This window comes from Mobula birostris, chromosome 18 (assembly GCF_030028105.1).
Source record: "Mobula birostris isolate sMobBir1 chromosome 18, sMobBir1.hap1, whole genome shotgun sequence".
Taxonomy (NCBI): Eukaryota; Metazoa; Chordata; class Chondrichthyes; order Myliobatiformes; family Myliobatidae; genus Mobula; species Mobula birostris.
This window is the reverse complement of record NC_092387.1, coordinates 62,821,792-62,834,555: the sequence shown is the minus strand read 5'-3', so window position 1 is coordinate 62,834,555 and position 12,764 is coordinate 62,821,792. Positions and strand designations below refer to the sequence as shown.

Genomic DNA, 12,764 nt, shown 5'->3' with positions numbered 1-12,764 from the left:
ACAGAGTCACAGAGTAACACAGCAGGGACATTTAGAGTCACAGAGTCACAGAATAACACAACAGGGGCATTTAGAGTCGCAGAGTAACTCAGCAAGGACATTTAGAGTCACAGAGTAACTCAGCAGGGACACTTAGAGTCACAGAGTCACAGAGTAACTCAGCAGGGACATTTAGAGTCACAGAGTAACTCTGCAGGGACATTTAGAGTCACAGAGTCACAGAGTAACTCAGCAGGGACATTTAGAGTCACAGAGTCACAGAGTAACACAGCAGGGACATTTAGAGTCGCAGAGTAACTCAGCAGGGACATTTAGAGTCACAGAGTAACTAAGCAGGGACATTTAGAGTCACAGAGTAACTAAACAGGGACATTTAGAGTTACAGAGTCACAGAGTAACACAGCAGGGACATTTAGAGTCACAGAGTAACTCAGCAGGGACATTTAGAGTCACAGAGTAACTAAGCAGGGACATTTAGAGTCACAGAGTAACTAAACAGGGACATTTAGAGTTACAGAGTCACAGAGTAACACAGCAGGGACATTTAGAGTCACAGAGTAACTCTGCAGGGACATTTAGAGTCACAGAGTCACAGAGTAACTCAGCAGGGACATTTAGAGTCACAGAGTCACAGACTAACACAGCAGGGACATTTAGAGTCGCAGAGTAACTCAGCAGGGACATTTAGAGTCACAGAGTAACTAAGCAGGGACATTTAGAGTCACAGAGTCACAGAGTAACTCAGCAGGGACATTTAGAGTCACAGAGTAACTCTGCAGGGACATTTAGAGTCACAGAGTAACTCAGCAGGGACATTTAGAGTCACAGAGTAACTCTGCAGGGACATTTAGAGTCACAGAGTCACAGAGTAACTCAGCAGGGACATTTAGAGTCACAGAGTAACACAGCAGGGACATTTAGAGTCACAGAGTCACAGAGTCACACAGCAGGGACATTTAGAGTCACAGAGTAACTCAGCAGGGACATTTAGAGTCACAGAGTCACAGAGTAACTCAGCAGGGACATTTAGAGTTACAGAGTAACTCAGCAGGGGCATTTAGAGTCACAGAGTAACTCAGCAGAAACATTTAGAGTCACAGAGTCACAGAGTAACTCAGCAGGGACATTTAGAGTCACAGAGTCACAGAGTAACACAGCAGGGACATTTAGAGTCGCAGAGTAACTCAGCAGGGACATTTAGAGTCACAGAGTAACTAAGCAGGGACATTTAGAGTCACAGAGTCACAGAGTAACTCAGCAGGGACATTTAGAGTCACAGAGTAACTCAGCAGGGACATTTAGAGTCACAGAGTAACTCTGCAGGGACATTTAGAGTCACAGAGTCACAGAGTAACTCAGCAGGGACATTTAGAGTCACAGAGTAACACAGCAGGGACATTTAGAGTCACAGAGTCACAGAGTCACACAGCAGGGACATTTAGAGTCACAGAGTAACTCAGCAGGGACATTTAGAGTCACAGAGTCACAGAGTAACTCAGCAGGGACATTTAGAGTTACAGAGTCACAGAGTAACACAGCAGGGACATTTAGAGTCACAGAGTCACAGAGTCACACAGCAGGGACATTTAGAGTCACAGAGTAACTCAGCAGGGGCATTTAGAGTCACAGAGTCACAGAGTAACTCAGCAGGGACATTTAGAGTCACAGAGTAACTCAGCAGGGGCATTTAGAGTCACAGAGTAACTCAGCAGAAACATTTAGAGTCACAGAGTCACAGAGTAACTCAGCAGGGAAACAGGCCCTTTGGCCCAATCAGAATCATCACCAACATAGGTCGTGAAATTTGTTAACTTTGTGGCAGTAATGTAATGTGATACGTAAATGATAAATATAGAAAAAACAGTGAATTGCAGTAAATATATATAATTTAGTTGAATTAAATAAGCAGTGTAAACACAGAAATTAAAAAAGTAGTGAGGTAGTGTTCATGGGTTCAGTGTTCATTCTGAAATCGGATGGCAGAGGGGAAGAAGCTGTTCCTGAATCGTTGACTGTGTGCCTTCAGGTTTCCGTATCTCCTTCCTGATGGTAGCCCTGAGAAGAGGGCATGTCCTGGCTGGGTCCTTGAAAGTTGGTGCTGGTTTTTTGAGGCTCCAGTCCTTGAAAATGTCTTGGAAACTACGGAAGCTAGTGCCCAAGATGGAGCTGATTAATTTTACAACTCTCTGCAGCTTACTTCAATCCTGCACAGTAGCCCCCACCCCATACCTGACCAAGGTACCCACCTAAACTAGTCCCATTTGACCTCATCAGGCCCACATCCCAAAACATTTCCTATCCCTCAAAGTTCAAATTCCTTTCTTTTTTTTTTGGCTTGTACCTGCGTGCATGCGAGTCTGTGTGTGTGCATCTGCATGTGCATGCGTGTGTGTCTGCTTGTCCGTGTGTGTGTCCATGATCATGTCTTTTTCATGGCTTTTACAAGGCGCGGAGCGAGAGAGAGAGACTGTGTGGCGCGACTCCTCACACAGACATTTTCGCAGTATTTTCCCTTTATTTTACAAGGCTGAGTTGCAATCTCGACACTCAACCCAGCACGGATGGAAAGCGTACTCGGGAGCGGACCCGACTGGTTTTGAACCCGGGAACCTCCGCTCCCAGGTCCAGCGCCGATGTCATTGCGCTACCAGCCGGCCCTCAAAGTTCAAATTTCAAACTAAATTCATTCTCAAAGCAAGCATATGTTACCATATACTACCTTGAGATTCATTTCCTTGGAGGCAGTTACAGGAAAAAGAAATAACGACGGAATTTATGAAAAGAATATGCAAAACAGAGACAGACTATCAAGCAACCAATGTGCAAAAGTAGACAAACTTTGCAAAGGAAGAAAATAATGCTGATAATATGAGTTGTAGAGTCCTTAACAGTGAGCCTGTAGATTGTGGATTTAGAGTTGGGGTGAAGGCATGACCTAGATCAGGGGTTTCCAACCTGGGTCCACAGGCCCCTTGCTTAATGGTGTTGGTCCATGTCAGAAAAAAAGGTTGGGAATCCCTGGCCTGGATGTTGGAGTCTTTGATGATGGATGCAGTTTCCTTGCAGTAGTGGTCCATGTAAATGTACTCAATGACGGGGAGGGCCCTGCCTGTGATGGACTGGGATGTACTGGGATGTATACTTTTTAATTCCAGGGCACTGGTGTTACCATGCCAGGCCATGATGCAACCAGTTAGAATATCCTCCACTGTCCATCTCTAGAAGTTTATCAAAGTGTTTGGTGACATGTCGAATCTATTCAAACTTCAAACAAATTCTGAGAGTCAGAGTCATAGAAAATTACAGCACAGTCCATGCCCAACCATATAAACTGCCTACTCCCATTAACTGCACCAGGCCCATAGCTCTCCATACCCTTACCATTCATGTACCTATCCAAACTTCTCTTAAAATTTGAAATCGAGCACCAGTTGTGCTGGGAAGGATGTTGCCAGGACTTGATGACTTGAGTTATAGGGGAAGGTTGAATTGGTTACAATTTTATTCTCTGGAGCGCAAGAGAATGAGAGATCTTATGGAGGTATACACAAAATGAGGGCTATAGATAGGATGAATGCTCACAGCATTTTTCCCCTCACTTTGAGTGAGACTAGAACTAGAGGTCATAAGTTTAGGGTGAAAGGTGAAACAGTTATTGGGAACTGGGGGGAACTCCTCACCCAGAGGGTGGTACAAGTGTGGACTGAGGGTGATCCAGCAGAAATAGTAGTTTAATTGTGACATTTAAAAGAAGTTTGTATATGTACATGGATGGGATAGGTACATGGATGATGAGAGAGATATGGATGAGGAGAGAGATATGAAGGACTAAAGTCCAGGTACAGGGTAGATGGGACAAAGCACAAGACCTGGCTGGTACACCTAGATGGGCTGAAGGACCTGTTTCTGTGTCCCATGATTCTACAAACCTACGTGACAATAATAAACTAACTCCAATTCCAGCTCCAAGTAACTCACCATGGATTGGGAGCCAAATTTGGGGATGGCTATTTTATAAGGCTTAGCTGGCCTTCACCAGCAGAGCAATCTGGTTATTTACAAGAAAGTTTTTTGAAATTATCGCAGAAGCACACACTTACTGATACACAGATAACAGGAGAGCCTCCAGGTGAGTTTTCTGGAATCCGAGCGACATAGAATTCCGAGGTGAACTTGGGAGTATTGTCATTTGTATCAATTATATGAATGACTACGGTGGCTGTTGAACTGAGTTGCTCTGGAGTATCGGATTCAACAGCAAGGAGCTACAAGGGAGAAAAAAAAGCATTTTCACTGAAACTGGACAACCAAAATGACAAAACCAATCCATGGGATTACAGGCTTATAGTCAAGGGGAGGCTGATCGGCCACCATAGAGTCTTAGCATGATACGGCACAGAAGCAGACCCTTAATCCCAGCAAGTCTTTGCTCAACCATTAAGAACCCATATATTCAAAACATACACTGAGATGTTGTGTGGTAGTGACACATGACGTTGCAGAGTCATCAAACGTCAAACATGTGATGTTTGAAATATTTTGTTCAGATTTGGTCACCCTGCTAAAGGAAAGATGACAGGAAGCTGCAAGAAGCCCAGCAGGGATGTAAAATTTCAAAGTTCAAGATAAATTTATCAAAGTACATATATGTAGCATATACAACCCTGAGATTTATTTCCTTGCAGGTACATTCAAAAAATCCATAAGATAACAACCATAACAGAATCAATGAAGGGCTGCAGCAACTTGGGTATTCAACCAGTATGCAGATACAAAACGAACAAATAAGCAAATTATTAAACAAATAGATAAACAAGCAATAAACATCAAGAACACGAGATGAAGAATCCTTGAACGTGGGTCACTAGGTCAAGCGAACACTTCAGTGATGGGGCAAGTGGAGTTGAGTGAAGTTATCCCCTTTGGTTCAAGAGCCTGATGGGTAATTGGTAGTAACTATTCCTGAACCTGGTGGTGTGGGTCCTCAGGCTCCTGTAGCTCCTTCATGATGACAGTAATGAGAAGAGAACTATGTTGTCAAGACTCAAGAGACTGAGTTACGGACACAGGTTGAGCAGAGTGGGATTGTTCTCAATGGAGCATAGGGGAATGAGGGATAATCTTACAGAGATGTATGAGGGTCATAGATAGGGTCCTTTTCCTAGGATTAGGGAATCAAGAACTAAAGGGCATAAATTTAAGTGTGAGAAGGAGAAAGATTTAATAGGAATCCGAGGAGAAGTGTTTTCACCCAGAGCATGGTGTATATATAGAGTTATATGTATATGTGTATATATGAAAGGCTTCTGCACAATACTGTATTTGTCAATATGGAACGGAGAGGGCAAAGGACGTTGGGAATAGTGACTGTGGAGTGCACTGGGGGGAGGTGGGGGACAGGTGGCAGAGAAGGGGTGCCGGAGATAGGGGATGGCACAGGTGCAGATGCACCCAGCCCTAAGACACCAGGCAAGGCTATATGATTCCAAGCAATTGGTTTACTGATCATTACAAAATGTCTCTCTGGTGCTTCCCGGTCCCTCCCCTCTTCCTTCCCCTTTTCCCAACCCATGATTTCTCTCTCCCTGCCCCCTTCCCACTTTCAGTCCACTATAGGGACCCATGTCAGAAGCAGGTTTATCATCACTCACGTATGTCATGAAATTTGTTTTCATTTTGTAGCAGCATTACAATGCAATACCAAGTTGCATGCCATCTTGGCCGATGTCTCCCATCCAGTACATAACGTACTGGTTGGGCACAGGAGTACATTCAGCCAGAGACTCATTCCACCGAGATGCAACACAGAGCGTCATAGGAAGTCATTCCTGCCTGTGGCCATCAAACTTTACAACTCCTCCCTTGGAGGGTCAGACACCCTGAGCCAATAGGCTGGTCCTGGACTTATTTCCTGGCATAATTTACATATTACTACTCAATTATTTATGGTTTTATTACTATTTAATTATTTATGGTGCAACAGTAACGAAAACCAATTTCCCCCGGGATCAATAAAGTATGACTATGACTATGAATACAGAAAATTACTACAGTATTGTGCAAAAGTCTTAGACAACCCTAGCTACAGTATGTGTGTGTGTGTGTGCACGCACACTCATGATTTTTGCACAGTACTGTATATGATTATGAAACGCTTAGTGGGAATTGAGCCAAGCACAAGCAATTGAGACTGGCTTACTTGGACATCTTGGTTGGCTTGGACTAGTTGGGCCCAAGGGCCTATTTCCATGGGGTATAACTCTACAGTAATCCCACTTTATTCTCTCTGCACAAGTCCACATCTGTCTCTATCTATGCCCGCTAATTTTATCTACCTCTGATAATGGGGAATAATTTCCTTCAGTGTGCCTATCTATATCCCTCCTAGCTTTATATGCTTCTTTCATGTCTACTCTTATACAAGGGAAACTGCCTCGCCCTCTCCAGTCTCTCCTCATTATTAAAGTGTTCCATTTCAATGTTTATATTCCGTACACGGATCTCACGTACCTCAAAAGTGAATACTTGGACTATCTCATAGTCGATGGCAGTTGAGTTCTCCACTATTATGGTGACCTGGGCTTCACTGAGGATGGTTTGTGGAATAACTCGGAATACTCCACCATCGCCAACCAACGTGAGGCTAAATTGTGCATTTGCTCCCTGAAGTACAAATAAAGATTTGTTACATTTGTTTGTTCCCCGTTACTTGGTGTAAAGATCCCTGATCTCAAGAAAATGTTTGGCAAAGTCTTTTCTTCTATTGCTTCTTGGAATGGAGTAAGGTCTTCAGGATCTCTACGTGTGTTTCATCAGAAGTGATAGTACAAGTTACAGTAAATATTGGCATGTAATTATATCACAGGTTTGCAAGATCTGACAAATCTTTCAGTAAAACGACTTGATTAAGGAATAGGAACAGGTGGAAGACACTGCCAATCTGTTCTGATTCTACATCCCTCTCTGATTCCTATGTTCTTTAATTGCCTCATATCCAAGAATCTCGAACTCCTTGGAGATGCTGGAATCTGGAGCCAGAAACAAGCTACTGGAGGAATCAATGGGTTAGGCAGCATTTGTAGAGGGATACAGGCAGTCAACATTTCAGATCAAGACCATTCTACTCTACTTCCAGACCTGATGAAGTGCCTTGATGCAAAATACTGACTGGCCATTTCCTTGGAAATGGGTAAGCGGTTGACGATTTGGGAAAAACTTACCAGAAGTTAGAGAAATCGATGTTCATGCCACATCGATTTCTCTAACTTCCAGTATTTTTTCTCTCTCTCTCTTCCCTTTTCTTCTATTCCCCACTCTGTCTTCTCTCTGACCTCTTCTCTTCACCTGCCTATCACCTCCCCCGGTGCCCTTCCTCCTTCCTTTTCACCCATTGTCTACTCTCCTCTCCTATCAGATTCTTCTTCAGCCCTTTACTACCAATCACCTCCCAGCTTCTTACTTCATCCCCCTCCCCCACACACCTGGCTTTACCTATCACCTTCTAGCTTGTACTCCTTTCCCTCCCCCACCCTCTTATGGTGTTTCTTACCCCTTTCCTTTCCAGACCTGATGAAGGGTCTCGGCCCAAAATGCTAACTGTTTATTTCTTTCCATAGATTCCGCCTGACCTGCTAAGTTCCTCCAGCATTTTGTGTGTGTTGCCCTGGATTTCCAGCATCTGCAGAATCTCTTGTGTTTATGATTTGCTGCCCAATTCCCACCACTGATGCGTATTCAATTGTAACAGGAGAAGTTTGTAGCGGTACATGGATGAGAGGAGTATTGAGGGCTATGGTCCTGGGTCAGGAGGATGGAACTAAGCAGAAAACCAGGTACATCTCCTTTGAGAAGAACTTACCAAGAACAATCATGGTCATGGAAAGACCATGATCGTCCACGTCAAACAACTCGACACATGCTGAACACATGATTTGTTCTGTATGGTCAGTATGTATGACAAGCTATTGACTCAGTCTTGGTACACGCAACAGTAATAGACCAACACCAACAGGGCCAACCTGATCAGAATCGTTCACTGTGATTTTCAGACCACGCAGTATCTCTCCCGCAGGTGGATGTTCCTGCATCGTGATCTCGAATTGTGACTGGGGTCCGTGTTCACCATAGAAGGTCGGCCGATGATTGTTGAGATCGACCACTTGGATTGTCACCATGGCTGTCATAAACACTGGTGTATCAACATCTAGGTCAACTTCTGAGGCCTTGTACAAAGAAAGGTTAGATTTTTAATGAGTTCCAGCTGTGTGAACACATTTTGATTTTCTATAATAGTTGTTGTGATAAGTACTGGCCATTGGACTATGGAACAGATGAGTGAACCAGTTGTTGCCTGACTGTTTTAAGTGTCTATCATGGAAGACACAAGTTAGAGAACCTTATTTAGCAGTAACATATCAGTGGAGGTAATAACATCAAACTGCCTTGGGCTTTGCCAGGTCAAACCAACCTAGAACCTATTTTATGAATAGTAGGGCACTAGAAAGTGTAATGGAACAGAGGGATCAAACTGCTACTTCTCTCCCTGTGGGGAACAGTGCCAGCTCTGGATGAAGCCATGGGGTGTGTGGATTACACAGATGAGTGCTTGTCCTATTGCTACGTGGCAGCAAATGGGCCAACCTGATCAGAATCATTCAGTGATTTTTCAGACCACACAGTATCTCTCCAGCAAGTGGAGGACCAATAAATGGTCCTCCCTCTTTGTAAACAAGTCACACACCAGGACTATCAAAGTGTGTCCTGCAAGAGGATCACAACCTTGTCATACGGTTTGGAGGCTTGTGTGCCTCAATGACCTGGAGAGCTATGTTGGCTAGAGTCAGAGCCTCTTGGTTGGGTCACTCATGCCAAACAGGTCAAAGGGTAGAGGCCAGACTAAGAATGGTCTACCAGTCCTCCAAGATTGGGGTTTCAGCTCAGGGCTGACAACTCTGACTGGTCAAAAACAATTGTTAAGGAAACAGTAATGAAGAATCCTTCTATAACTGTATCTGACTGATGACCCTGAACCACAGCTGGGGCACATTAGAGAAGATGGCCAAGGACAGACAGAGAGAGAGAGGACCATTCATTGCTGCCCTATACGGCAGAAGGTAATGAACAGTAATAAAGTGTGTCAATTCTGCAACTAACTAAAGGTTCTATCACCACAACTATGGGTCTGAACAATAAACTATTTTATGCCATAAAAATTATCAAATTGAACTGTCTTATCTGTGGAGAGAGAAAGTTACTGACTTGTTTTTTAAATTATATTATTTCTTGTATAATTTATGTTTTTTTCCTTGTGATTATTGTTTTCCCGATGCTATATACTTGTGATATTGCTGAAAGTAAGTTTCCATTGCAACAGTGCATATACAGTATGTGTTTGTGCATAAGGCAATTAAGCCTGATTTCAACCAAATGTGACTGACTTTGAGTATCCAGGGAGATTTAGAAATATTTATGTAACATTACATACAAATGGATGAAGCAGTCATTATCAGATCAAAACTATATTTTAAGTATAACATCAGTGCTAATTTTGACTCACCCAAATTAATAGCTTGTAAACATCCTTCTGAAGTTGTTCTGTAGTTTTCAGAAGAGTAATGACCCCACTTGTACTATTTATTTCAAAGGAACCATCATTTCCTGATAACAAACAGCAAGATAAAAATGAACTGTACCCAAATAGAGTGAAGGAGGATGAGAAGTGACTAGATAGAGATGTATAAGATGATAAGAGGCATGGACTGCTAGTATGTTTTTCCCAGGGCAGAAATAGTTAATACAAGGGGGCATAATTTTAAGGTGCTTGGAGGAAAGTACTGTACTGTATAGTGGAGAGGATGTCAGAAATAGATTTTTACACATGGAATGCATTGCCAGGGCTAATGGTAGAGTAAGATATACTAGGGATATATAAGAGACTGTTAGATAAGCACAAGGATGAAATAAAAGTGGAGGGCTTTGTGGGAGGGAAGGGTTAGCTTGAGTTGGAGTAGGTTAAAAGGCTAGTAAATACCATGGAACATGTACTGCTTTAAGTTCTATGTCCAAATCATTGTTAACTACATTACTGAAATACAATTGTATTTTTTTTGCTTACCATGTGCAATTGAGTAATGGATTGGATTTGGGTTTCCACGGTCTCCATCGTAGGCCATCACACTAAATATTTCTGAACCCTGGTTGGGAAATTGAAATACAGCGTAAACTATTTGGATTGCACAATTTCTTTACTTTTATGGTTAAAATGTGAGCTTTTTGTTTACTACAACACACGCAAAAAGCTGGAGGAAGTCATCGCGTCAGGCATCATTTATGGAAATGAATAAACAGTTAATGTTTCAGGCTGAAATCCTTCAACAGCCCTGGAAAGCGAGGGGGATGATGTCACAATAAAAAGGTGGCAGGAGGGGAAGGAGGACAAGCTGGAAGGTGATAGGTGAAGCCCGGTGGGTGGGGAATGAAAAAGCTGAGAGGTAATGTGGGAAAGATAAAGAAAAAGGAATCAGATAGGAGAAGAGAGTGGATCCCAAGAGAAAGGAAAGGAGGAGAGGCACCAGGAGGAGGTGATAGGCAGGCGAGGACAAGAGGTAGGAAGCCAGGGGGGCAAGTCGGAAGGGGGAGGGGAAAAATTACCAGAAGTTGGAGAAATCGATGTTCATGCCATCAGGTGATGGCTACCTAGACAGAATATGAGATGTTATACTCTTCCAACCTGAGATTGGCCTCATTGTGGCAGAAGAGAGGCCATGGACCGAATGGGAATGGGAATTGGAGTTGAAATGGTTGGTTGGGACCAGGAAAATGTGTGTTACTTCTAATTAATATATTTGGTTTTTACCAGATGTTTGTTAAACTACCTTAACACACCAGTATGTTACCATTAACCTCCATATTTTTATTAGATTCGATCTTTAATTAGTGTATTAGATCTATTACTACTCTGGCCTTTAGAATTTCTGCTTTCCAACAGAAATCAAATTTGATCAAATGATACTTTTATTTGGAGCTTCGAGATATTTGTTTTCACGTACATAAGACCATAAGATTTAGAAGCAGAATTAGGCCATTCAGCCCATCGTGTCTGCTCCACTAATCAATCATGGCTGATTTATCTCCCCTCTCATCTCCATTCTCCAGCCTTCTCCCTGTGACCTTTGATGCTCTCACAAATCAAAAACTTCTGCTTTAAATATACCCAATGACTTAGCCTCCACATGCATCTATGGCAACAAATTCCACATCTTCATCACCCTTTGGTTAAAGAAATTCCTCTTCAATTCTGTTTTAAAGAGGTGTTCTTCTATCCTGAGGCTCTGCCCTCTGGTCCTAGATTCTCACATTATTGGAAACAGCCTCTCCAAGCCCATTCTATCTAGGGCTTTCAATATTAGATTATGAAGACACACAGCCCTCTTTTATTGTCATTTAGTAATGCATGCATTAAGAAATGAATCAATATTTCCTCCGGTGTAATATCACAAAACACAGGACAGACCAAGACGGAAAAAAAACTAACAAAACCACATAATTATAACATATAGATACAACAGTGCAACAATACCATAACTTGATGAAGAAGTCCATAAGCACAGTAAAAGTTCAAAGTCACTCAAATGTCCCACGTCTCACGCAGACGGGAGAAGGAAGAAAAACTCTCCCTGCCATACCCGACCACGGTCTGTCTCTGAGTCATCCGAAAACTTCGAGCTCTGATCAGTTCTCCGACACCGAGTACTGAGCGCCATCCCTATCCGGACGATTCGACCTCCTTCTCAGTCGCCAACAGCAGGCAAAGCCGGGGATTTTGAGGCCTACCCTCCAAAAGATTCCCGACTGTGCAGTAATGACAGCAGCCTACGAGCGTTTCAGAAATTTTTCCAGATGGTTCCTCTTTGCTTTCACGTCCATCTTCATCAAATCAGAATTGTCCACAATTGTACCAAATCAGAATTTGGTAGGTTTCAATGAGAACCCCCTCATTCTTCTGAACTTCAGCTAGTACAGGGCCAGAACTATCAAATGTTCTCATATGTTAACCCTTTCATTCCCAGGATCATTCTCATAAACCTCCTCTTAACACCTTCCAAGGCCAACTAATTTTTGCTTAGACGTGGCGCCAAAAAACCACTCACAATACTCCAAACGTTGTCTGATGAATATCTTATAAAGCCTCAGCATTACATCCTTGCTTCTGGCCAGAGACTCTTAGTGGCACGCGGTAATCTCAGGAAGTTATGTGGTGTAGTTCTAGATTCACCACAGCCCTCTTCCTCTGGAAAGAGGGTTAAAGAGGTGTATACACAAGACCACAACAGTTATGAGCTGGGCTGACATACTTCCAGTTTCTAGTTACACCTGTAACCAAAAACAACAGAAAAAAACTTACACTCAGTGAACACTTTATTAGGTACACCTGTACACCTGCTCATTAATGCAAATATCTAAGCAACACACACAAGCGTTTGCAGATTTTCTCTTGTTTACCTGTTAATGCAAACATCTAATCAGCCAATCGTGTGTCAGTGACTCACTACATAAAAGCATCCAGACACGGCCAAGAGGTTTAGTTGTTGTTCAAGCCAAACATCAGAATGGGGGAGAAATGTGAACTAGGTGACTTTGACTATGGAATGGTGCCAGATGGAGTGATTTGAGTATCTCAGAAACTGCTGATCTGGGATTTTCATTCACAACAGTCTCCAGAGCAGGGGTTCCTAACTTTTTTTTAATGCCATGGACCCCTACCA

At 42.8% G+C, this 12,764-nt stretch overlaps 1 protein-coding gene across 1 annotated transcript in view; it reads right to left on the bottom strand.

Moving 5' to 3' along the window:
* cdhr1a (cadherin-related family member 1a) overlaps positions 1-12,764 on the bottom strand; it is a 64,762-nt gene that overhangs the window by 26,468 nt on the left and 25,530 nt on the right. Inside the window, exons 9-13 of the mRNA XM_072282817.1 lie at positions 10,115-10,193; positions 9,557-9,657; positions 8,019-8,222; positions 6,511-6,663; positions 4,101-4,265 (exon numbers count right to left, since the gene is read on the bottom strand). Coding sequence (XP_072138918.1) covers positions 4,101-4,265; positions 6,511-6,663; positions 8,019-8,222; positions 9,557-9,657; positions 10,115-10,193 — 702 coding nt within the window. The remainder of the gene's footprint in view (positions 1-4,100; positions 4,266-6,510; positions 6,664-8,018; positions 8,223-9,556; positions 9,658-10,114; positions 10,194-12,764) is intronic.